The sequence below is a fragment of the Mauremys mutica genome, chromosome 10 (genome assembly GCF_020497125.1).
Source record: "Mauremys mutica isolate MM-2020 ecotype Southern chromosome 10, ASM2049712v1, whole genome shotgun sequence".
Taxonomy (NCBI): domain Eukaryota; kingdom Metazoa; phylum Chordata; order Testudines; family Geoemydidae; genus Mauremys; species Mauremys mutica.
This window is the reverse complement of record NC_059081.1, coordinates 2,724,367-2,748,473: the sequence shown is the minus strand read 5'-3', so window position 1 is coordinate 2,748,473 and position 24,107 is coordinate 2,724,367. Positions and strand designations below refer to the sequence as shown.

The 24,107-nt window shown below is 70.2% G+C and overlaps 1 protein-coding gene across 1 annotated transcript; it reads left to right on the top strand.

Annotated features, from left to right (window-relative positions):
• Positions 1 to 22,156, top strand: CTDSP1 (CTD small phosphatase 1). Its single transcript, XM_044978594.1, has 7 exons — positions 1 to 271; positions 12,040 to 12,188; positions 17,036 to 17,137; positions 18,137 to 18,193; positions 18,910 to 19,002; positions 20,049 to 20,234; positions 21,393 to 22,156. The coding sequence occupies exons 1-7, from the start codon at positions 205 to 207 to the stop codon at positions 21,519 to 21,521; spliced, it is 783 nt and encodes a 260-aa protein (XP_044834529.1). The 5' UTR covers positions 1 to 204; the 3' UTR covers positions 21,522 to 22,156.
• Positions 22,157 to 24,107: the final 1,951 nt, after the last annotated feature.

The window sequence follows — 24,107 nt, the reverse complement described above, 5'->3', positions numbered from 1 at the left end:
CCGCGGGCGCCTCTTTCTCTCTCCCCCTTTTTTGTTTTTCTTCCCCCCCCATTTTCCCCTCCCCCTTTTTTCCTTTGGTTGGGGGGGCCATTTCCCCCCCCTCCCCGCCGCCCGATCCGCCCCCGAAGTAACTCCTGGAGGATCGGAGCGCGGCGGGAGGAGCCAGCGGAGGAGGGACCCCCCCCGGCCAACACTTCTGGGCTAATGGACAGTCAGTCCATGATCACCCAGGTTAGCAAGGAAGAGGTGAACACCCCTCTGCAGGAGAAAGGTAACTGCGCCCCGGCGTGGGGGCGGGGCGGGGGGGGGCAGCGTCGCGTGCACTGAACTCCAAACCCCCCCCAATAAATGGCCTTGTGCAAAGCACTGGGGCGGGGGGCTGTGCATGCTCCGCAGAGCGACCCCCGCGGCCTCTGATCGCCTCTGGGTCGGGGGCCCAAAATCAAACCAGAAACCGGCCCCTGCTCCAGGGGGCTTGTCCCGGTCCCCCCCCCCCTCCCAGCGCTCGGCGCTGTCTGCACTGCCCTGGCGAGCCCCGGGTCTTCCCCGCCGCGCCCCGGGCGGGGCAGGGCAGGGCGGGCGACCCAAAGCTCTGGCTGTGGCGGGGCATGAGGCCAGGGCTGGGCGGTGGCAACCCTAGGGCTGGGGGGGGGGGCAGGAGTTTCTGCCCCACAGCTTCCCCCCCACCCCCGGTGGGTTGGTTTTGAAGCGCCCCAAGCGGCCGGGTTTATTTTCAAATGTTGCTTTTCTGCCCCCTGGATCCAGGGAGGCTTCTCAGGCCATGTCAGCTGGGGTCAGGGCGGGGGGGCGGGGCTGCAGCCAGGGGCCTGGCCCCTGCCCCACTCCAGCGTCCTGGACTCTGCCCTGGTGTTTGCCCAGCCTGTGCATGGCTGGGGGTTGCACGGGGTTGGGCACGGATCCCTGCCCGCTGGAGGTCTTCGACCCACACTTGGGGGGCTCTGGCCCCGGTGGGGCTGGCTGATGCCCGGGGGGGGGGGGGAGGATCTCGGTGCTCCTCAGGGCCCAGTGAGGGAGGTGGGTTTTTGAAAGGACTGACGCAGCCCTGTGGAAATAACCTGACCCCCGCCGGGCATCCCAGCTCTGGTGTTGGGGCGGAGGGAAGGGGCCATTGGTACAACCTGCCAGAGACCCTGGAGCCCCCTTCCGCTGCTGCCTGGGCACTTCTAGGGGTCTCTGTGCCGGGCCAGCCGCAGTGGGGAGGGCATGAGAGGCTGGTGCGTGGGGTCGGCGCTGTCCCCTTAGGGGCAATGCGTCTGGCGCGGGCTCAGCCGGGAGTGCGGAAGTGCTCGTCCGACGTCTCCCCAGCCTGGCACCCCGACGGGCCAGACCATCGGCCGGGGACGCTCGCAGAGAAAGGTCAAGGGGCAGGTTCTGATCTCGGCTCCGCTGGGGTGAATCGGGAACAACTGCCCCGGACGGACGCTGGGGGAACCGTTCTCCAGGGGATTGGTCTGGATTCGCCCCGGCGGAGCCCAGATCGGAACCTGCCCCTCGGGCTGTAGGTTGGGAGCTCGTTAGGGGAAGGGCTCGCCCTGGGTGGGGGAGGGCAGGGCCTGAGGTGCTGGGGCAGTTTCAGGTTCGGAGGATCTGTCTCCAGCGGGGGCCTGGTGAATGGGTGTCGCTCTGGACTGGAGGATGTTGGGACTGGGGGTGGGTGGGGGGGTCTTATTGCCTGTATCCTAAGGGGAGTGACCCCCATCCCCAGGGGAAATGCACATCCCGCTGCCCCAGGGAACAGAGGCAGGGTGGGGGTCTGGGAAGCGGGCCCGGCCCGGCCCAGCTGTAGGGCGTTTTGTCCAGTGCCAGTGAAGCGCTCCCCGGGGCGGGCGGGGGCTGTCACATCACAGGGTGTTTTCACCCCCGCTGCCCGGAGGGGGAAATCGAGGCAGAGCGGAGAGGGACACCTGGCAGAGCGGGGATTGAACCTGGGTCCCGCCGGGTCCTGGGCTGCTAGGCCGTGCCACCTCCCTCAGCCACGCACAGTCCTGCCCGGGGGCAGGGAGCAGCAGACGGGGTCTCCTAGCCTCACTGGGGGATTGACAGCTGTCAGTCACGCTGACCCGCTGGGAGCGAGGGGTGTTGGGAGCTTTCTGCTCCTCCTCTCAGCGGCTCCATGGCCCGGTCTGAGCCCCCCGCAGCCTCCAGCCCCCGGGTCCTGTGGTGCCGATGAAAACATGGTTGAGATGCAAGGGGGGAAGAAAGCAGCTGTGCCCCAGCGCCCCCTGCTGGGGGGATAGAAATCGCCCCCCACCCCCTGCCGGGGATAAAACGTGTGTGTAGCCCCCCGGTCAGGGTAATGGTGCCGGCGTCGGATCCCTCCGGCCTGCAGCCCTGACGCCGTCCCAACGGCGCGTCCGGGGAAGCTGAGGCCTGGTCTGATACGGACACAGCCCGAACAGCCAAAGCGGCGGCTGAAATCCCAGCCTGGGCCGGGCTGGAGGCAGGGAGAGAGACAGGGACTTGCTTGAGGTTTCAGAGGGAGCAGGGGCCTGGAGGAAGCGTAATGAGAGCCGGGGAGCTGGACACCTCCAGGCCTGAGCGCCCGGCCCTGGGGAGCGGGTCGGGGGGCGGATCCTACCGGGGGAACAAGTGACATGAATTTGCTGGGTCTTCACCTGATCCCTAGTAGAGGGTGAGTCCACAGCACAACTGCTTCTGGGGTCAGCGCTACTGACTGGTTTCTGTACAGGCAGAGCCCAGGGCAGGGCTGGCAGGGGCCTGTGGGTCAGGAGTGAGGGGCACCTGCAGAGATGCAGGGAGGAGCCCAGGGCTGGGCTAGCAGGGCCTGTGGGTCGGGAGTGAGGGGCACTGGCAGAGCTGCAGGGAGGAGAACTGGGCTAGCAGGGGCTGCGGGTCGGGAGTGAGGGGCACTGGCAGAGCTGTGGCGGAGCCCAGGGCTGGGCTAGCAGGGGCTGCGGGTCGGGATTGAGGGGCACTGGCAGAGCTGGGGGGGGAGCCCAGGGCTGGGCTAGCAGGGGCTGCGGGTCGGGGATGAGGGACACCGACAGATCAGGAGGCGCGGCAGCTCCCAGTGCCTGACCATGCTGGGTGCTGGGTTTGTTGCTGTCAGTTCAGCTCCTCGGGGCCGGCGTCATCTCACCGCAAGCAGCAGGACAATGGCAGAGCCGTCAGGGACTGAATGCACCATAGAGACTGGGGGGCGGGGGTGGTCTCCCCAGAGCAGAGGAGACGCATGGGGTGGGGGCAGGGAAGAGGGACGCTTGCCTAGCTGCTCCTGGGTCTATTCTGTGGGCAAACAGAGGTGTCATTTTCCAGGCCTGTTAATGGGGAAATGCCGGTGAAACTCCTACAACTGGCAGCCTCTGCCGTGGCGGAGGGAGGGGGAGGGGAATGAACACGGACAAACTTCTCCCCCTTGGTGTAAATCCCAGAGCCGATAATCCAGATACCTGTGCGATATTTTAGCTAAACATGCGGCTTGGTGTGTGTCAGGGCTGCCCCCCGCTGGCTGGAGTCAGAGCTGTTGACTTGTGTGTCATACACCTGTACTGCTAGGCACCCCTGGGGAGTCTCCTTCAGGTCTGGCGGCAGGGAGCTGAGTTTTCCAAGGCGGGGGCTGAGTCTGCGCCTGCTTCTGCTGCAAAGTCTTGCATGTCGGGGGTGCACAACCCTGGCTGGCTGCAGCCTCCTTGTCCTTCGGCGTTAAGCTTTGGTGCTGCTAAGAGCTCTGGGCTGTTTGTCTGGGAGCCGGCAGGCCCTGGGCCCCTGGGCAAGGAAATCCCAGGCTGAACGTGCCCCGTGTGCTGAGATCAACGGGGAACATCTGGGGCTCTCCTGAGGGGCTGCTGCTAGCCGCCTGCCTGGGCAGCTGGGCGCGTTGCGGGGGCTCTCGGCCGTGCTGACCGCCCGCCTGGCTGGTGGGAGACCCCGGCTGTTCGCCTGGCAGGTTTAGTCCAGGCTGAAACGCGGCTGGAGCTTGTTACACTCGCAGCGTCCTGGGAACCTCCACGAGGGGGCTGGGAAGTGGCCTGTTCCCTGCCCCCAGGATTCTCCGGTTTCTGGGGCGCTGGTCGGTCGGTGTCCCGCCCGCCTGTGGGGGTTTTCTGCCCCTTCCCTGGGGGAGGGGCAGCTCCGCACCCTCAAGATCTCGCTCTCAGGGGCCTTCTTCACCTCGGTCCATTTCACCCCCCTCCTGCTCCCTGTCCTTGAACACGGCCCCCCGGCACCCCCCGAATGTTCCTGCCTCTGTCCATCCACCCACCAAGTCACACACCCTTCCCACGGCCCCTTCCTTGGGCTCCGCCCACGCCGGATCATGCTGCTGCACAGGGGGGCGTGCCTGTAACCCTCCGGCCAATGACTATCCTGGAAACACTCAGCGCTCATTCTGATTGGTCAGTTTCCTGCCCATCAGCGTTCCTGCCGCACCACTGGCGGTGGGTGGCTGTCCGCAATGAATTAACTAACAAACTGGGGGGAGGCGTTTTGGGGGCTCCGCCCACAATGCCCAATTGGCTGGACTTGCTGCTTCAACCCATCAGAGGTTGAGCTGACCTTTGTCATCAGTAGGGTTCAGAGTCATGAACACTGGGATGAACGTTCACGCTCCTCCCCGGGCCACCATCCGTCTGCAGCCTCGGGCACATGCTGCAGCTCAAGAACAGGGGAAACTTGTATAGAACTTCCAAGGCGCTCGCGGTTTCTGCCAGGACAGAGGTGGCAGCCGGAGGAGCTGGTCCCTGCTCGCCAGACTCGCTGCAGGGAACCCCTGAAGCAGTTCTGCCGTGTTATCTGCTCGCCGGGGGGAGGGGTCAGGGACACACCTTTGGCAGCAGCTGCCCCCAGGGGAAGCCGAGCAGAGGGGGGCGTCACTGGCGCTTGTGGGGTCTGACTGGGCTGGAGGCAGCGGGTGCGGGGGGGTTACACTTCAGCTTTTGGCTCAGCAGCAGAGAGGCCCCGGAGCTGGGGCTCAGGGCGGGCACAGGCTGGGAGCGATCTCTGGGCACAAGAAGGGTGAACCCCCGGCAAACGGGGCAGTGGAGGGCGTGGAAGCCGGAGGAGGGCGAGCGCAGAGGAGAGGCTGGAGATCGGGGGGGGGGGGGCAGAAGCCATTGTCACTAGGCTGGGCACAGAGCTGGCACCAGCCTGTACCGCCTGCCAGGGCCGAGTGAGCTGTGCCCCGGCGGGTCCCTGGCACTTCTGAAGGGAGCCGAAGCTGAGCCAGGCCCGAAGGTCAGAAAGGGGCCTGTGCAACCGGCCTGCTGGCCTGTCCCTTCCTTCCCCCTCCTGCCCTGGCCTCTCCCCGACCTCCCGCGTTAGCAATGGCTGCCGGCGCCCTGCCCTCGCCCCGCGCCCACTGGCACGGCCGCCCGCCCTGGAAATGCAGCCACCTCTGGGGAAGGGGGGATGCGGCAGCTGCTTCACAGCCCCCGAGCGAGGCCGCACAAGAGCTCAGGCTGGGGAGCGAATGGGGATGGAGGGGGCAGAACGGAGCTTTGTGGGCAGAGCCCTGGGGCAGGACAGGGCCGGGGCAGGGGGCAGGACAGGGGCCGGTTTCCCTGCCCTGGTGGTTGCTGGGGGGTACAGAGAACCTGACGTCCTGGCCTTGGTTCTCCCCAGTGTCCCTGGTTGAGTGCACCTTAGCCCAGACCTGTCAGCTGGGCCCAGCTCCCCGCGGGGTAAAGCCAGCAGAGACCCACCCCAGCCCCCCGTCGGGGGACGGTCTGTGTCCAGCCGGCAGCAGCAGCTTGGTGGCAAAACCAGGGGCTCGGCCTCCCCTGAGCCGGGCACGGCCGATGGGGCTGGGCTAGCAGGGGCTGCGGGTCGGGAGTGAGGGGCACCGGCAGAGCTGGGGGAGCCCAGGGCCGGGCTAGCAGGGGCTGCGGGTCGGGAGTGAGGGGCACCGGCAGAGCTGGGGGGGAGCCCAGGGCCGGGCTAGCAGGGGCTGCGGGTCGGGAGTGAGGGGCGCCGGCAGAGCTGGGGGAGTCCAAGCCGGGGCTAGCAGGGGCTGCGGGTCGGAGTGAGGGGCACCGGCAGAGCTGGGGGAGCCCAGGGCCGGGCTAGCAGGGGCTGCGGGTCGGGAGTGAGGGGCGCCGGCAGAGCTGGGGGGAGTCCAAGCCGGGGGTAGCAGGGGCTGCGGGTCGGAGTGAGGGGCACCGGCAGAGCTGGGGGGGAGGGGGAGAGTGAGGGCCCCGGCAGAGCTGTTATCCCAGCCCCTCACTCCTGACTCCCAGGGTTCCTGGCCCTGCTGGGGGGGGGGGGGGGAGGCTCTTGTCCTTGGGATCAAAGGTCGAAAGCAGCAGAAAACCAAAACAAAGCTGTTGTCATGGCAACTGCGGGGGAGGTGGTGTGGTGTGGGGGGGGGTCCGGGCTCTCCCTGCGCTGGGGTTCGATGGGTGGGGGGGTTAGAGCAGCCCCTTTGGAGTGGCCGGTTCCCATGGCCAGTGGAGCCCAGCCCGGCGGGCACCTGGCTGCCGTGTCAGAGCGAAGCCGCTTGTGCCCATTGGCAGCGGGGGGCACATGGGCAGAGACAGCCGGGGGCCCTGACCCCCCCGCCCTGCTGCCAGGGGGCACACTCAGGGGCACACGCACACAACCACGAGGGGAACACGGACTCAGCTACTCACGCTGGTAGCCTGCAGCTCGACCCCTGGCTGTGTCATGGGGGCCCTAGGGGGGGCTGTGCACAGGGCGGGGGGCTCCATGGGGGCCGTGGGGGGGGTTGTGCACAGGGCGGGGGGCTCCATGGGGGCCGTAGGGGGGGGCTGTGCACAGGGCAGGGGGCTCCATGGGGGCCATGGGGGGGGCTGTGCACAGGCAGGGGGGGCTCCATGGGGGCCCTGGGGGGGGCTGTGCACAGGGCGGGGGGCTCCATGTGGGGCGCTCTCCCCTCGGGGGCTGTGCACAGGGCGGGGGGCTCCATGGGGGCCCTGGGGGGGGTTGTGCACAGGGCGGGGGGCTCCATGGGGGCCGTAGGGGGGGTTGTGCACAGGGTGGGGGGCTCCATGGGGGCCGTAGGGGGGGGCTGTGCACAGGGCGGGGGGCTCCATGGGGGCCGTGGGGGGGGTTGTGCACAGGGCGGGGGGCTCCATGGGGGCCCTGGGGGGGGCTGTGCACAGGGCGGGGGGCTCCATGCGGGGCGCTCTCCCCTCGGGGGCTGGGCTGGCCCCAGTGCAGCGCTAGGGGGCGCTGTGCTGCAGGGAATGGGGCGCTCTCCTCTCTGGGCTGGGAGGGGGGAAGCTCCCCTCCTAGGCAGGGGGGCGGGTTATGCTCTGGCAGATGCTGCCTTGCCACTGAGATCTGTGGGTCTGGCCCCATTCTGCCCCTCTCTGCCCCGCTGCTGGATCCTCTCCTTGGCTTCCTGTGCTGCGCGGCTGTTAAGCGGCCGTCGCGTCCCTCCCCAGAGGCGGCTGCATTTGTGGGCCGGGCGATGGGCATCCCTGTCGGCCATTGTCCAGACAGCGCCCGGCGGCCCTGCTGGAGGCGAAGGGACCGGGCCGGGGCTGGTGGATCCGGCTGCTGGTTAATAATTTGCCACTTCCCCGTTCCTGCCGGGACTCCAGCCTGCCCCGCCCCTGGCAGACGTGCTGCCCCCGGGCACCGCCCGCAGTTCCTGGACAATCACAGGCTCCTGGGCAGCGTTTCCTGCCAACCCCCTCCCCTCCCCCGCTCGTGAAGTCTGGTCCCTGGCCAGTGCCAGCCAAGCCCATGGAGGAAATGGTCTTTGTTCCCATCCGCTTCCCGAGGGAGACGAGGGGCTGCCCCAGGGCACAGCTGTGCCCCCCACCCCCCGCTGCCCCCGCTGTAAGGCCTGGCTCCGTGCCAGGAGGTCCCCCCCTCGCCCTGCCATGCTCTGGCTCCAGGGGGGTTGCTCGGTACCCCACGAACACGCCCGCCCCTGAGGGCAGCCAGCACTAACCAGCCCCCCCATCTGTCCCAGGCTCAGCGTCGCTGGTGAGGGGTGAGGCCAGCGCAGGGTCCCGCGGGGCAGGGGTGGGGGAGGGAGGCGCCAGCCCATGGGTCTGGTCGCTCGCCAGCCCTGCTGGGTTATGGGGCGGGGGGGGGCTGGGGAGGGCTGTGCAGCTTGGGCTGGTTTGTTATTGTAGGGTCTCCCGTGGGCTGGGCACACTGGCTGGGGGGGGGTCGTTAACTTTGCAGTTTTCTGTATTTCGGCGTTTTGCAGGGATGGGGGGGGGGCGTTGGCCGAGCCGATGTCGCCTGGCCTGGCCCGGGGCGGCTCAGCGGCCCCCTCCAGTGGTGAGGCCGGCAGAGGCTGGCGCGTCCCGGGTTGGAGCCCGGATGGTGCCCGGCGTGAGGCGTCGTCACAGATCCCAGGGCAGCCTGGGCTGGTTTGACGGGGAAACGCTGCCAGCAAATCCTAGCCTGGAAGGCCCCCGATCTGTGTGTACATGTCCACCTGGGCGTGTGTCCACGCGTGTGTGTGTCGTGTGTGGGTGCACATGTGTGTGCAAAAACCTGTCCCTGCAGGGGGCCGTGTCGTGTACACACCCAGTCTCCGAGCGCGCGCTGCAGGGCTGAGTTTGTGGGTGGCCAGCGGCTCTGGCCCGCGGCGGCTGCATTCCTGCCGGCCTCTCTCTAAATATTTGTGCATTCGGACACACAATCCCGCCAGCCTGCGTCAGCGCTCGCCCGGGGCGGTTCCTGCGCCAGGCCTGCCCCCCCCCCCTCCTGTCCCATGCGTGGCCCCTGCCGCCCGCTGGCAGGAAACGGGGGCTGGGCGGGTGCCAGGAGCTGATCTCGGACCCGAGGGGGGCAGAGTCCTGGGGAGGCCGGGACTGTGGGGGTGTCACCCACCGACATCCTGTCCCCATCGCCCCAGAGGTGGCTGGCATCTCCGGAGGGGGTGGGAGGCTGGGTTGGATCCCTGGCTGGCCCTTGTCACGCCCGGCCAGGCCCTCGTGCCAACGCCCGGGCAGGGCGAGAAATTGGACGCTGGGTGAACCGTGGGCAGGGGCACGTGCCAGCCCACAGCTCCGCCAGAGACTCCGGGCGAGGGGAGGGGCCCGGGCTGGGCTGGCACGGAGGGGAGGGAGATGCCAGGGGGAGCGGCTGTGGCAGCTCCCGGGATACAGATTTAGCCACGTGCCTGTAGCACAGCGCGGCTGGCAGGGCTGGGGGGGGGGGTGTCCTTGGCCTCATCTCCCCCTCCCCACCCGCTGTGTCCTGGCCACATGGTCCCTTCAGCTGCGGGGGGAGGGGCCAGCGGGGATCTCGGGAACGTCTGCAGTGGGGAGGTGGGGAGCAGGTGCGGGTGGGATTGAGCCCTGTTCTATGGGGCTCTGCTGGCAGGACAAGCGACCCCCCCACCCCAGCCCAGCCCACGTGTGAGGAGCAGCCAGGCCCTGAGTGCGCCCCGGGTAGGTCTGAGCCCCGGGGTGGGGCCCCTGGCCGGGTTTCAGGCCTGGCTGTCTCTGCCCAGGGGCCGGGTACCTTGTCCTCGCTGCCCGAGGTGCCCAGGGGCTGGGACCCTGTGTGGGGTCGGCAGGGCCTGATCTCTCCACGCAGGCGCCAAAGGGGTTAATGTGCCTGGGGGTGAGACCGGCAGGGTCACTGGCCCATCGTTCCCAGCTCGCTGCAGGGCAGGGAAAGGCGGCAGAGGGCAGGTGCCAGCAGCCCCCTGTACCCAGCGTGGCCCGAGCTGCTCCACTCACAGCATGGGGGAGGAGTGGGGGGAGGAGAGGTTCTGGCACCGAGGATCGGGGCAGCCGTTCATCCCAATGGCCCAGGTTTGAGTCTTGCAGGGGTCGGATTTGGTGGGGATAGCAGGGGCTGCGGGTCGGGAGTGAGGGGCACCGGTAGAGCTGGACGGGCAGGGCTGGGATAGCAGGGGCTGCGGGTCGGGAGTGAGGGGCACCGGCAGGGCTGGGGAGCCCAGGGCTGGGATAACTAGGGGCTGCGGGTCGGGAGTGAGGGGCACCGGCACAGCTGGGCAGTCTCTGGCTATCTCTAGTTGGCTGGCTTAGGCCCTGGATTTCTCCCCCAAGTGCGAAGATCAGGAGGAGAAAGACCTCTTGCCCCCCCGCATGGACCCTCACACCCTCCCTCACCCTGGGCCCCAGGCACCGCTTTAGTATCAAGTCAGGCAGCTGTGGGGCTCGGAGGAGCCTGTGCCGAGGGGCCGGGGCCCTGGCATTCTCCCCTGCTGCGCGCCGGGCGTCCGGAGTCCGGCAGACGGAGCAGGAGGAATCTCGTTATCTCGGGCCGGATTAAGTGTGTGGAGTGGTCGCTTCAAGTGGATTATGCAGGAGAGCAGGTTAATCCCGACCTGGAGAGAGAGACGTGGTGCCGGGCGCCGCACAGGGGTGTGAGGCCTGGGGAGCGAACTGTGCGTGTGTGATTGGGGGCGGGGGGTGAAGGGGACATTGGAGGAGTTGAAGTTGATATTAGCAATGGGGGAGCTGTGGGTCGGGAGTGAGGGGCACAGGCAGAGCTGTGGGGGGCAGGGATGGGCTGGCAGGGGCTGCGGGTCGGGAGTGAGGGGCACCGGCAGGGCAGGGGCTGCAGGTCGGGAGTGAGGGGCACTGGCAGAGTTGGGGGAGCCCAGGGCTGGGCTAGTGGGGGCTGCGGGTCGGGAGTGAGGGGCACCGGCAGAGTTGGGGGGGCCCAGGCCTGGGCTAGCAGGGGCTGCGGGTTGGGAGTGAGGGGCACCGGCAGAGCTGGGGGAGCCCAGGGCTGGGATAACCGGGGGCTGCAGGTTGGGAGTGAGGGGCACCGGCAGAGCTGGGGGAGCCCAGGGCTGGGATAACCGGGGGCTGCAGGTTGGGAGTGAGGGGCACCGGCAGAGCTGGACAGGAAGGGCCGGGCTAGCAGGGGCTGCGGGTCGGGAGTGAGGGGCACCGACAGAGCTGGGGGGAGTCCAGGCCGGGGGTAGCAGTGCAGAGATGAGGTTCCCTATGGGAGAACCTTGCCCAGCCCCTGGCTCAGTCCCCCGCTCAATAAAGCCCCCCCCCATTGACCCTTCCATATCAGCGAGGGGGGGGGCACCTTGGCTTGGCCTGGCTCTGCCAGGGGCAGGGGCCGGTGCAGCTGCCCGCAGGGTCCCCGCCCTGTGCCCCGTCTGGGCAGCTCCCCCGGCCGGAGCCTGTCGCCCCCCTGGCTGCGCCCGTGCCCCCGGCTCGCTTTGGAGACGCTGCCTCTGCCCCCGCCCGGGGGCATCGTCCCTGGAGCCCTCGGCCGCGCCAGCCCCACACGGCCCGTGGGGAGCAGGGGGAGGGGAGGACGGGACCCCGCGGGTGAGCGCGAGCAGAGAACCCGCCGGGGGCTGCAGGCGAAGGCAGCAGCTGGGGATGTGGGTGTCACAAGGGGGTGACGGGGCAGAGCCACATGAAACACCAAGGGCCAAATCTTGCCCTCGTTTACACCAGGAGTCCGGCCCCCTTGCTGTAGCCACTGGGCCCCACTGTCCCCCCAGAGCCGGGGAGAGAACCCAGGAGTCCTGGCCCCCAGGCCCCTGCTCTGGCCACTAGACCCCACTGTCCCCCCAGAGCGGGGGAGAGAACCCAGGAGTCCTGGCCCCCAGGCCCCTGCTCTGGCCGTGCTGGCAGTTCTGGGGGTGACTTGTCCTGGCTGGCTGGGCGACCGGGGGCGGTGGGTCCTGCTGGGTGGTGGGACCTGAGCCCTTGGGCTGGGGGGAGGAGGGGGGAGGGGCTGCTCCCCCAAAAGGGGCTCCCCAGGGGGCAGCAGCGCTTGGCTTCCTGCCATGTGGCTGGGCTGCAGCCCCCCCCGGCCCCTCCCCGGCAGGTGCCAGCCCCGATACACCTGGATGGTCACCTGGGCGCACCCCCCACTCCTCAGCCACGGCACCCACCTGGCCCCGCCCCCGGCACTGCCCATCCCCCAGGGGCCCCCCAAGCCCATGCTCAGGCCAGCAGGCAGGGGGAGCCCTTAGCGGCCCCCAGGCAGAGCCCTGGCCCAGTGCCCTCGGGGGTGGGGGTGCCCGTGTCCATGGGAATGGGCTGCAGCTGGGCGGGCACCAGGTGGGGCGCCCGGGGGGGGGACGCCGTGTGGATTAACCCCTTCCCCGCCTGTGCCCCGCAGGTGCTCACAGCCCATCGCCCTCCAAGAAGCCCCGGAACCGCAGCATCTTCCAGTCCCTCTTCTGCTGCCTCTGCCATGACGCCTCGGACGCCGTCCCGGTCAACAACAACGCGCCGCTGCTGGTGGAGGAGAACGGCGCCGGGCCCAAGGTACGGGGCACCTCCCGGGGCAGCCCCCCGCCCGCCGGCCCCGCGCGGGAACCCTGCTTCCCTGGGACCAGCCCCGCCCGCCGGCCCCGCGCGGGAACCCTGCTTCCCTGGGACCAGCCCCCCGCCCGCCGGCCCCGCGCGGGAACCCTGCTTCCCTGGGACGAGCCCCCCGCCCGCCGGCCCCGCGCGGGAACCCTGCTTCCCTGGGACCAGCCCCCCGCCCGCCGGCCGGCCCCGCGCGGGAACCCTGCTTCCCTGGGACCAGCCCCGCCCGCCGGCCGGCCCCGCGCGGGAACCCTGCTTCCCTGGGACGAGCCCCCCGCCCGCCGGCCCCGCGCGGGAACCCTGCTTCCCTGGGACGAGCCCCCCGCCCGCCGGCCCCGCGCGGGAACCCTGCTTCCCTGGGACGAGCCCCGCGCCCGCCGGCCCCGCGCGGGAACCCTGCTTCCCTGGGACCAGCCCCCCGCCCGCCGGCCCCGCGCGGGAACCCTGCTTCCCTGGGACGAGCCCCCCGCCCGCCGGCCCCGCGCGGGAACCCTGCTTCCCTGGGACGAGCCCCCCCCCCGCCCGGCCCCGCGCGGGAACCCTGCTTCCCTGGGACGAGCCCCCCGCCCGCCGGCCCCGCGCGGGAACCCTGCTTCCCTGGGACGAGCCCCGCGCCCGCCCGGCCCCCCTCACGGGAACCCTGCTTCCCTGGGACCAGCCCCCCGCCCGCCCCTCTGCCCGTCCGGCCCCCGCACGGGAACCCTGCTTCCCTGGGATGAGCCCCCCGCCCGCCCAGCCCCCCTCACGGGAACCCTGCTTCCCTGGGACGAGCCCCCCGCCCGCCCGGCCCCCCTCACGGGAATCCTGCTTCCCTGGGACGAGCCCCCCGCCCGCCCGCCCCTCTGCCCGCCCGGCCCCGCGCCCGCCCCTCACCCGCCCGCCCCTCGCCCGCCCGGCCCCCGCGCGCGGGAACCCTGCTTCCCTGGGCTGAGCCCCGCAGGCCGGCCCGGCCCCGCGCCCGCCTGGCCCCCGCGCACGGGATCCCTGCTTCCCTGGGCTGAGCCCCGCGCCCGCCCCGCTGCCCGCCCGGCCCCGCTCACGGGAACCCTGCTTCCCTGGGCTGAGCCCTGCGCCCGCCCCTCACCCGCCCGGCCCCGCTCACGGGAATCCTGCTTCCCTGGGCTGAGCCCTGCGCCCGCCCCTCACCCGCCCGGCCCCGCTCACGGGAATCCTGCTTCCCTGGGCTGAGCCCTGCGCCCGCCCCTCTGCCCGCCCGGCCATGCCAGGCCCCCCAGGGCCTCCCCCCCGGGCAGCCCAGCAGCCCCAGCGCTGGAGGCTGCCCCCCCCTCCTCGTCCCGGCCTCTCCAGGAGCCTGTGCCAGGCCTGCCCGCTGACCCAGGATGATTGGGGCTGGGGGGGCACCAGGCTCCCACAAGCATCTCCTTGGTTGGAGCTGTTCCCTCTGGCAGCGCCCCCTCCCCCCCCCAGCCTGTGGGTCCATCGCTCCCCTCCCTCCCTCCCCCCACAAAAACAGGGGTCCCCAAGGGCTCTGGGATCTGCTTTGGGGCAGTTTCTCTCCTCCCTGGCCCCCCTTCCCATGGGTGGTACGTGCCCAGGCGAAGCTTTGGGAGGGGGCCGGGGTCATGCCCTCCATCAGCTGGGGCAGGGGCAGCTCCCGATGGTGGCACGGCGCGTGGCAGAGGCAGAAGCCAGGGCTGGGACCGTGGGGGCCGCCGCCGAGTGGGACCCAGGCAGTCGGGTTATTGCGTTTCCTGCCCGCCCCCCGTAGGTCACAGGCTGATCCTCCCCCCGGGGCCCCCAGACGCCAGGGTCCAGCCGCGCTGGGCCGGGCCAGAGCAGGGAGTGAGCAGTGAACGGGGGAAACTGAGGCTGGGCCCTGGGGCTGGTGCCCCGAGGCTGGGCAAAGTGCCAGGGGGTTTAACGGCCACGGGACGGGAGTTTGACACCTCGGCTGGACAATGGTAAATCCACAGCCTGGTCCCTGCCAGGGGAGAGCGCCCCCTGCTGACCCCCCCCGCTCCGTGCAGCACTGCACCCCCCAGTGCCCCCCTGCCAGGGGAGAGCGCCCCCTGCTGACCCCCCCCGCTCCGTGCAGCACTGCACCCCCCAGTGCCCCCCTGGGAGGGGAGAGCGCCCCCTGCTGACCCCCCCCCGCTCCGTGCAGCACTGCACCCCCCAGTGCCCCCCGGGAGGGGAGAGTGCCCCCTGCTGACCCCCCCCCGCTCCGTGCAGCACTGCACCCCCCCGTGCCCCCCTGGGAGGGGAGAGCGCCCCCTGCTGACCCCCCCCCGCTCCCTGCTGCACTGCACCCCCCAGTGCCCCCCGGGAGGGGAGAGCGCCCCCTGCTGACCCCCCCACTCTGTGCAGCATCGCGCCCCCCGGTGCCCCCCGGGAGGGGAGAGCGCCCCCTGCTGACCCCCCCCCGCTCCGTGCAGCACTGCACCCCCCAGTGCCCCCCTGGGAGGGGAGAGCGCCCCCTGCTGACCCCCCCCCGCTCCGTGCAGCACTGCACCCCCCAGTGCCCCCCTGGGAGGGGAGAGCGCCCCCTGCCGACCCCCCCCCGCTCCATGCAGCATCGCGCCCCCCAGTGCCCCCCGGGTTGGGATATCCCCCCCGGCTGACCCCCCCCCCGCTCCATGCAGCACTGCACCCCCCAGTGCCCCCCTGGGAGGGGAGAGCGCCCCCTGCTGACCCCCCCCGCTCCATGCAGCATGGCGCCCCCCAGTGCCCCCTGGGAGGGGAGAGCGCCCCCTGCTGACCCCCCCCGCTCCCTGCAGCACAGCGCCCCCCAGTGCCCCCCGGGAGGGGAGAGTGCCCCCTGCGGACCCCCCCCGCACCGTGCAGCACTGCACCCCCCAGTGCCCTCCGGGAGGGGTGAGCCCCCCCGCTGACCCCCCCCCCGCTCCCTGCAGCACTGCACCCCCCAGTGCCCCCCGGGAGGGGAGAGCGCCCCCTGCTGACCCCCCCCCGCTCTGTGCAGCATCGCGCCCCCCAGTGCCCCCCGGGAGGGGAGAGCGCCCCCTGCTGACCCCCCCCCGCTCCGTGCAGCACTGCACCCCCCAGTGCCCCCCTGGGAGGGGAGAGCGCCCCCTGCTGACCCCCCCCCGCTCCATGCAGCACTGCACCCCCCAGTGCCCCCCTGGGAGGGGAGAGCGCCCCCTGCTGACCCCCCCCCGCTCCATGCAGCATCGCCCCCCCCTCTGCCCCCCGGGAGGGGAGTGTGCCCCCTGCTGTCCCCCCCCCCGCTCCTTGCAGCACTGCACCCCCCAGTGCCCCCCTGGGAGGGGAGAGCGCCCCCTGCTGACCCCCCCCGCTCCGTGCAGCATGGCGCCCCCCAGTGCCCCCCGGGAGGGGAGAGCGCCCCCTGCTGACCCCCCCCGCTCTGTGCAGCACTGCACCCCCCAGTGCCCCCCTGGGAGGGGAGAGCGCCCCCTGCTGACCCCCCCCGCTCCGTGCAGCACTGCCCCCCCCACTGCCCCCCTGGGAGGGGAGAGCGCCCCCTGCTGACCCCCCCCGCTCCTTGCAGCACTGCACCCCCCAGTGCCGCCCTGGGAGGGGAGAGCGCCCCCTGCTGACCCCCCCCCGCTCCGTGCAGCACTGCACCCCCCAGTGCCCCCCTGGGAGGGGAGAGCGCCCCCTGCTGACCCCCCCCCGCTCCCTGCAGCACAGTGCCCCCCAGTGCCCCCCTGGGAGGGGAGAGCGCCCCCTGCTGACCCCCTCCCCGCTCCCTGCAGCACAGCGCCCCCCCGTGCCCCCCGGGAGGGGAGAGCGACCCCTGCTGACCCCCCCCGCTCCTTGCAGCACTGCACCCCCCTGTGCCCCCCGGGAGGGGAGAGCGCCCCCTGCTGACCCCCCCCGCTCCATGCAGCACTGCACCCCCCAGTGCCCCCCGGGAGGGGAGAGCGACCCCTGCTGACCCCCCCTGCTCCGTGCAGCACAGCGCCCCCTAGTGCCATGATGGGACCAGCACTGACTGGGAGGAGAGAGCGCCCCCTGCTGCTGCTGGGGGAGCAGTCGCTCGGCCATGGGCAGGCGCTGTGCGATGCCCGCTGGGGCCGGGCAGACAGGGCCAGGATTTCCCGGCAGCCCTAGCGCCCCCCGCAGTCCCGAGGGCCGTTCTCCTCGTCCCCAGGGCGCGCTGGGCCGGCCCGCGATGCCCAGAGCCGGGCAGGATGGGCAGCCCCCCGACGTGGCCCGCGTAATCCCCGGCTTTGCTCTAGGCCGATCGGCCCTGACCGCGGCTGCCGCCTTTCCCTGCTCCCCGGCAGGTTTGAGTGGATTATCGGCTCCTGCGCCCGGGGCTGCCAGTGCCCCCTGGTGCCCGGCAGCGCCAGCGCAGCCCCGAGCTGAGCCAGTTCTTCCCAGCCCGGGGCGGCTCAGGGGGCTGCACGGGGCTGCCCCTGGGACCCAGGGCTGGTGTGCGCCTGGTGGGCCAGTCACACTAGGCAGCAGTCAGTGATTGGCATTGCTGATGAGCCCCCAATGCAGCCGCCTCTGGGGAGCAGCGCTGCAGCTGGGGAGCCGCACACAGCAACACCAGCCTGCCGCTCAGAAAGGGCCGAGGGCAGCGGGGCCGGGGCAGCACGTTCCCTACGGCCCACCTTTAACTGCCCCAAGCAAAGGGGCTCCCCCCACCCGTTCCCGAGCCTGACGGGTCCCTGCTGCTGGGAAGTTTAGGACAGGAAGTGAGGGATTGGGAGATGGGCTGAGCGGAGCTGGGCTGGGCAGGCCTGCTCCTCTGGCCAGGGTGTGGTGTGGGGCCCCGGGCTCACCCGCCTCCTGGCCCATGGTGCCCACTGCCAGCCGGATACTCCAACGCCCCCCCCCCGTCGCCCCCCCAGGCCGCTGTCAAGTACCTCCTGCCCGAGATCAAACCCCAGGACGCCAGCAAGCTGTGTGTGGTCATCGACCTGGACGAGACGCTGGTGCACAGCTCCTTCAAGGTGAGCCCCTGCCTGGGGGGGCCCCGGCCTCCCTCCCTGCCCCCCCACAGCCTGCCCCTGTGCCCCCCCATCCTCCCTCCCTCCCCTGCCCGGCCTGCCCCTGTGCCCCCCATCCGGCCTCCCTGCCCCCCCGGCCTGCCCCTGTGCCCCCCATCCGGCCTCCCTGCCCCCCCGGCCTGCCCCTGTGCCCCCCCATCCTCCCTCCCCCGCTCGACCTGCCCCTGTGCCCCCCCCATCCTCCCTCCCTGCCTGGCCTGTCCCCTCTGCTCCACCCCCTACTGTTCTCCCCACCACCCCGCCCCATCCCCCGTCTCCTTTCTTGGGGTCTGTCTCTCCCCTGCACATTCACTCGCTTTGCCCCGGTGCCCCCAAAGTCCTGCCCCAGGTCCTGAGTCGGACGCAGTAGTGCCCCGTGTGGGGGCAGGGCAGCACCATGGCTCCCTGTCTTGGGGGTGCCCCCGTGGGAAGGGGAGGAGCCTCCTAGGCCAAGCTCCACCCTTCTGAGGCTGGGGAGGGAGCTTTGCATTCACCCAACCTTGATCCTCCAAGGGGGCTGGGGCATCTGCTGGCACGGCCGGGAGGGCATTGCCAGGGGGAAGGGGAGGGCGTAGCCATGGGAACCAGGGGAGGGTGTGGCCAGGGGAATCCCAGGGGAAAGGGGAGGGCGTAGCCATGGGAACCAGGGGAGGGTGTGGCCAGGGGAATCCCAGGGGGAAGGGGTGGGCATTGCCATGGGAACCAGGGGAGGGCGTGGCCAGGGGAATCCCATGGGGAAGGGGTGGGCATTGCCATGGGAACCAGGGGTAGGCGTGGCCAGGGGAATCCCAGGAGGATGGGGAGTGTGTGGCCAGGGGAATCCCAGGGGGAAGGGGAGGGTGTGACCACAGGTGTGGGGGGTGAGGGCGTGGGTGGGGGGATCCCCAGGTGATGGGAAGGGGTCAGGAGACCCATGGGGGCAGAGGAGGGGGGGTCCCACACTGACTCCTGTGCCCTCCGCAGCCCGTGAACAACGCCGACTTCATCATTCCTGTCGAGATTGACGGCATCATGCACCAGGTGAGGGGGGGCTCAGCCCCTGCTGGGGAGGCCTGGCTGCTGGGCCCCTTGGCATCGGAGCCAGCGCCCTCCCCCTCCCCCAGCCCTGGAGGTGCCCAGCCGAGGAGGGGGGACCTCAGGCCCCTGGGCAGGCACCGGGGAGCCCGGCTGGTTCCAAGAGCCCGGGCCGGGGGGGGCAGCGACCTGGGCACTGAGACGTGGTGCTGCCTGGCTCTTTGGGGCAGCAGTTCCCCCCCACTCACTCCACCTTCCCCCTTTCCTGGGGGGGGGGGGGGGCTGGCAGCCAAAGGCTTCCTGCGGGGGGAGCCCCGGGCTGACTTTCCCACCGTCGGGCGCCATTCAGCAGGCAGGTCCCTGCCCCGCACGGAGGCTGGCGCCGGGTTCAAGTAATCCAGGATAGGCTGTGGTCTGCGCAGTCGGCCTGTTCTCGATTACTTGGCGCCGGAGCCGGCCGGCAGCTTCGGGTGGAGACGCCGGAGAGACGCCGCCCGGGGAGCTGCAAAGGGGCTCAGGGCACGGCAAGCCTGGCACCTTCCCCTCCGCCCCCCCAGCCTGCCCTGGGTTCTCCCCCAGCTCAGACACAGGCAGGGCTGGGGGGGCGCCGGGTTCCCCCTGGGTCAGTGGGTGGCTCAGTCCCAGGCGCCAGGGGCCCCATCTCGCTGGGCGCTGCCCGTCCCCAGCCCCGCGGCCGCCGGCTCACGCTGCCCCTCCCCCAGGTGTACGTGCTGAAGCGCCCGTACGTGGACGAGTTCCTGCGGCGCATGGGCGAGCTCTTCGAGTGTGTGCTCTTCACCGCCAGCCTGGCCAAGGTGAGCGCCCGACGCCGGGCAGCCTGCGGGCACCGGCCTGCCCTCCCCCCAGCTACGGCACCAGAGACGGGACTCCCAGAGCCAGGATAGCACCCGGGAGTCCTGGCCTCCGGCCCGGCCTACGCCAACCACTAGCCCTCACGCCCCTCCTAGAGCCAGGATAAGAACCAGGAGTCCTGGCTCTCAGACCCCCCTGCTCTAACCCACCAGCCCCCACTCCCATCCCAGAGCTAGGATAGGACCCAGGCGTCCTGGCTCCTGGCCTGCCCTGCTCCAACCACTAGTCCTCACTCCCCTCCCAGAGCCAGGATAGGACCCAGGAGTCCTGGCTCCCAGCCTGCCCTGCTCCAACCACTAGTCCTCACTCCCCTCCCAGAGCCAGGATAGGACCCAGGAGTCCTGGATCCCAGCCCCCCCTGCTCCAACCACTAGTCCTCACTCCCCTCCCAGAGCCAGGATAGGACCCAGGAGTCCTGGATCCCAGCCCCCCCTGCTCCAACCACTAGTCCTCACGCCCCTCCTAGAGCCAGGATAGGACCCAGGAGTCCTGGCTCTCAGCCCCCCCGCTCTAACCCACCAGCCCCCACTCCCCTCCCAGAGCTAGGATAGGACCCAGGCGTCCTGGCTCCTGGCCTGCCCTCTGCCAACCACTAGCCCTCACTCCCCTCCCAGAGCCAGGATAGGACCCAGGAGTCCTGGCTCCCAGCCTGCCCTGCTCCAACCACTAGTCCTCACTCCCCTCCCAGAGCCAGGATAGGACCCAGGAGTCCTGGCCCCGATCACTAGACCAAGCTGTCCCTCCAGTTCAGCCATTCATTGCGCCCGCGGTGCCCCCACAATGCTTCAGGGACGGGAGGTGCCTAGGAGCCTGTGCAGCGGCTTTGGGGTGGCTGCTGCCTGAGGCTGCCCCGTGCTCTCATGTGCTGGGATGTGTCCCCCGGGGAGGGGGACCCCCGAGTGCCCTCGGCCAGCAGCCAAAGGGCCCGGGGCTCGGCCCCTCCCCGGCTCCCCTTTGGCTGAGCCTGAGCGTGTCCCCCGGCCCCCAGTACGCGGATCCTGTGGCCGACCTGCTGGACAAATGGGGAGCTTTCCGCGCCCGCCTCTTCCGCGAGTCCTGCGTCTTCCACCGCGGCAACTACGTGAAGGACCTGAGCCGCCTGGGCCGGGACCTGAGCCGCATCATCATCGTGGACAACTCCCCGGCCTCCTACATCTTCCACCCCGACAACGCGGTAGGGAGCGGCGGGGGCGGCGGCGGTGGGGGGGCAGCTGCAGTGGCTCAGCGGGTTCAGGACTCTCACGTCCGGGGGCCTGGTTCAGACATGAGTTATGGGGGGTGTCTCAGCCCAGTGACGCGACTGATTCATGCTCACCAGAGGGATGGGTTATTGGGGTAACTCGGTTCACACTGTCCCAGGCTGGGGGTCGGGAGAAAGGGGCATTGGCCGAGCTGTGTGTCTGGGGGGGAGCAGCAGCCCCCTACTGAATTAAACCGGCTCTGCTCAGCTGTGTGTCATATGCCCTGTACTGCTTGCAGCAAACGGGGAGTCTCCCTTAGCGCAGGGGCCTGGGCTTTCGGAGCAGCGTTCGAGTCTGGTTGCTGACATGAAATGCCAGGTGGCCCCAGTGGGCAGTGGAGAGAATCAGGCTGCACCCCGGTGGTCCCAGATGGGGAAGGGCAGGTGACTGGAGAGCCCTTGAAGGCTCAGAGAGTCCCGGGGCTGCCTCCCCCACCCCCTCTCCCCCCGTCACAGGGAGGTTCTGGCAGATGCTGCTTTCTCAGAGCTGGCGGCTGGCTTGCTCCCAGCACGCTGCCGTCTGTCCTGGGGTACTGGCACCGTCCCACCGGGCCTTTCCTTTCCCCTTAGAGCTGCTGAGTCGGGGGGGCACTCGCTCGGGGGCGGCTCCCTTGGGGCTGGCCCGACGTCCTGGCGAATCCGGGCTCTGCACACTGTGTCGAGGGACCCCTCCCCCGGGCCGAGCTGCAGCTGCCTCTGGGGTGGGGCTGGCAGGCACCGTGCGGCCGTTTAGGACAGGAAGCGAAGGCGACTCCTGTCTCCAGTGGACGCAGCAGGGCAGATTTTGGGTGGCAGCCCAGGATCCGATTGGCCGGGATGCCAGGTTAACGCCCCCCGTGGCCTGGCTGGCTGGCACAGCTCGCCAGGATGCTCCCCCGCCAGGCGCAGAAAGGGCACAGGGATGGGGATTTGCAGTGCTGGAGGCGCCTGTCTCCCAGCACGCCCTGGGGCAGGCTGCCGCTCATGGCTGCGTGAGGCAGGAGCCGCTCGCTGAGGCTCCAGCGGGTTTGCCCGGGGACCCTGCGAGGGCTGGCTCTGCCCTGTGCTGCGTCGGCACCGCGCCCGGCTAACCTCCCGGGGGTCTCTCCGCAGGTGCCGGTGGCGTCGTGGTTTGATAACATGGCCGACACGGAGCTCCTGGACCTGCTGCCTTTCTTTGAGGGACTCAGCAAAGTGGACGACGTTTATACAGTGCTAAAGCAGCACCGGACTAGCAGCTAGTGACCCGGGGCCGGGCGAGATGCCAGCCTGGCAGGATTCCCCAGCCCTCCCCCTGCCGGCCGCCCCACTGATCTACCCACAAGCTCCAGCGCCAGCCTGCAGCTTCTCCAGGGCGCAGAGCGGAGACTGTGGCAGGCGGCAGAGGGGCCGGGCAGGGAGCCCAGTGTGGGGCTCACACCCGCCAGGCATGGGGGAGACGCCCGGCTGCATCACTTGAAACCAGCCACAAACCTGGACTTTTGTCGTCACGTAACGGTTCTTCTCCTGTAAACCGGGGAGGGCCGGAGGGCAACAGAACCACGGCCCGGTCCCCTCTGATTGGGCTGGGGGATCCAGAACCACGGCCCGGTCCCCTCTGATTGGGCTGGGGGATCCAGAACCACGGCCCGGTCCCCTCTGATTGGGCTGGGGGATCCAGAACCACGGCCCGGTCCCCTCTGATTGGGCTGGGGGGTCCAGAACCGCGGCCCAGTCCCCTCTGATTGGGCTGGGGGATCCAGAACCGCGGCCCGGTCCCCTCTGATTGGGCTGGGGGATCCAGAACCGCGGCCCGGTCCCCTCTGATTGGGCTGGGGGGTCCAGAACCATGGCCCGGTCCCCTCTGATTGGGCTGGGGGATCCAGAACCGCAGCCCGGTCCCCTCTGATTGGGCTGGGGGCTCAGGACCGCGGCCCGGTCCCCTCTGATTGGGCTGGGGGCTCAGGACCGCGGCCCGGTCCCCTCTGATTGGGCTGGGGGCTCAGGACCGCGGCCCAGTCCCCTCTGATTGGGCTGGGGGATCCAGAACCACGGCCCGGTCCCCTCTGATTGGGCTGGGGGATCCAGAACCACGGCCCGGTCCCCTCTGATTGGGCTGGGGGATCCAGAACCGCGGCCCGGTCCCCTCTGATTGGGCTGGGGGATCCAGAACCGCAGCCCAGTCCCCTCTGATTGGGCTGGGGGGTCCAGAACCACGGCCCAGTCCCCTCTGATTGGGCTGGGGGATCCAGAACCGCGGCCCGGTCCCCTCTGATTGGGCTGGGGGGTCCAGAACCACGGCCCGGTCCCCTCTGATTGGGCTGGGGGCTCAGGACCGTGGCCCGGTCCCCTCTGATTGGGCTGGGGGGTCCAGAACTGCAGCCCGGTCCCCTCTGATTGGGCTGGGGGATCCAGAACTGCAGCCCGGTCCCCTCTGATTGGGCTGGGTGGTCCAGAACCGCAGCCCGGTGCCCTTAGCTGGGCCGGGGGGTTCACAGAACTGCCCCCAGCCCCATCTCGCTTGCCGTGGAGGTGGGAGAGGCAGGTGGGGTTGGTTCCACGAACTGGTCCAGAGGTGCTTAGCCAGGGGGGCAGAGACCCCGTCACCCCCCGTGCAGGGTGCAAAGTGCCCCCAGGAGGTGGGTGAGGGCATTTTCACCTGCTTTGCCCGGATGGGAACAACTCCCCCAGCTGTGGGCGAAGGGAATTTGCGGGGCCTGTGACCCACACGAGAGCTGGGTCCCAGATCCTGCCCCCTCCAGAAGGCCCTGGGCTCCCGTTACCCACTGGTGGGGTGCGGGCCCTGTTCCGGGGGATCCTGCAGGAGGGTCAGTGCCCAGCGCTGGGGCCTGCAGGGGTGTTGGTTGCGTGAGGGCGGGTGCTGAGCAGGGGGGATCGGCTCCCCCAGCAGGGCTGAGAGAGGAAGGACATGGAGGAGCCAGAGGGACTCACAGAGGCGGGGCTAGCAGAAAGGAGGCGGGGCTAGTGGAAGGAAGGCGGGGCTAGTGGAAAGGAGGCGGGGCTAGTGGAAGGAAGGCGGGGCTAGCAGAAGGGAGGCAGAGAGTCTGAGCTGAGCGGAGCTGCGGGAGTAGCCCGGGGCTCTGCAGGGGAGGGCAGCTCGGCCCCCCAGGCTCCAGGCATAAGGGGACAGGGATGGGCACTAAGGGGAGATTTCCTGGGGGGCTGTTAACCCTTTCCCTTCTGGTTATACGGAAGGTGCCCCCCACCCCCAAACGGTTCTTACTTCCTCATCTCCTCTGGGCCTCACGGGGAAGTCAGATTTCTAGGTGCCTTGGGACTGGGGGCCATTGACCCCCTGGGCCAGCACCGCTTGGCTTATGCAAATGTCGCCTTTCCCTGCAGTGCATTGTGGGGCTTTCACCCCTCCCTCCCCCGAGGAACTGCCATTGTGGCTGTCAGAAGCCGTCAAGGTGCCCCCATGCTGTGGTTGGTTAGAGCAGGGAGTGGGCTGGGCCGTTGGGTTGAGCCCACCCCAGCCCTGGACAGGGTGGAGAAGGGGCAGTGGGATCGCCCCAGGAGGGTCTCGGCTGGCCATGGCTGGCAGCAGCTCTCCTGAGCTCCCTGCTGGCCGGGGGCTCCTGCATTCCCAGCAGATGAGGTGGGAGGGTGCAGTGACACCAGCAAAGAGCAGCTCCACGGGCCTGCTCTAGAGAGACACCACCAGTGCCTGGAAGGATGCCCCATCCCCTTAACTCTGCCCTTCCCCAGGGAGCCGGGCCTGCAGGATTCACACCTGCGGAGAAACAAGCAGCGTCTCTGACTGCAGCTGTGCGGGGGGGGGGCCTCCTTCCTCTGGGATCACGTCCATGTCTCCTTCTCTTTAGTGCC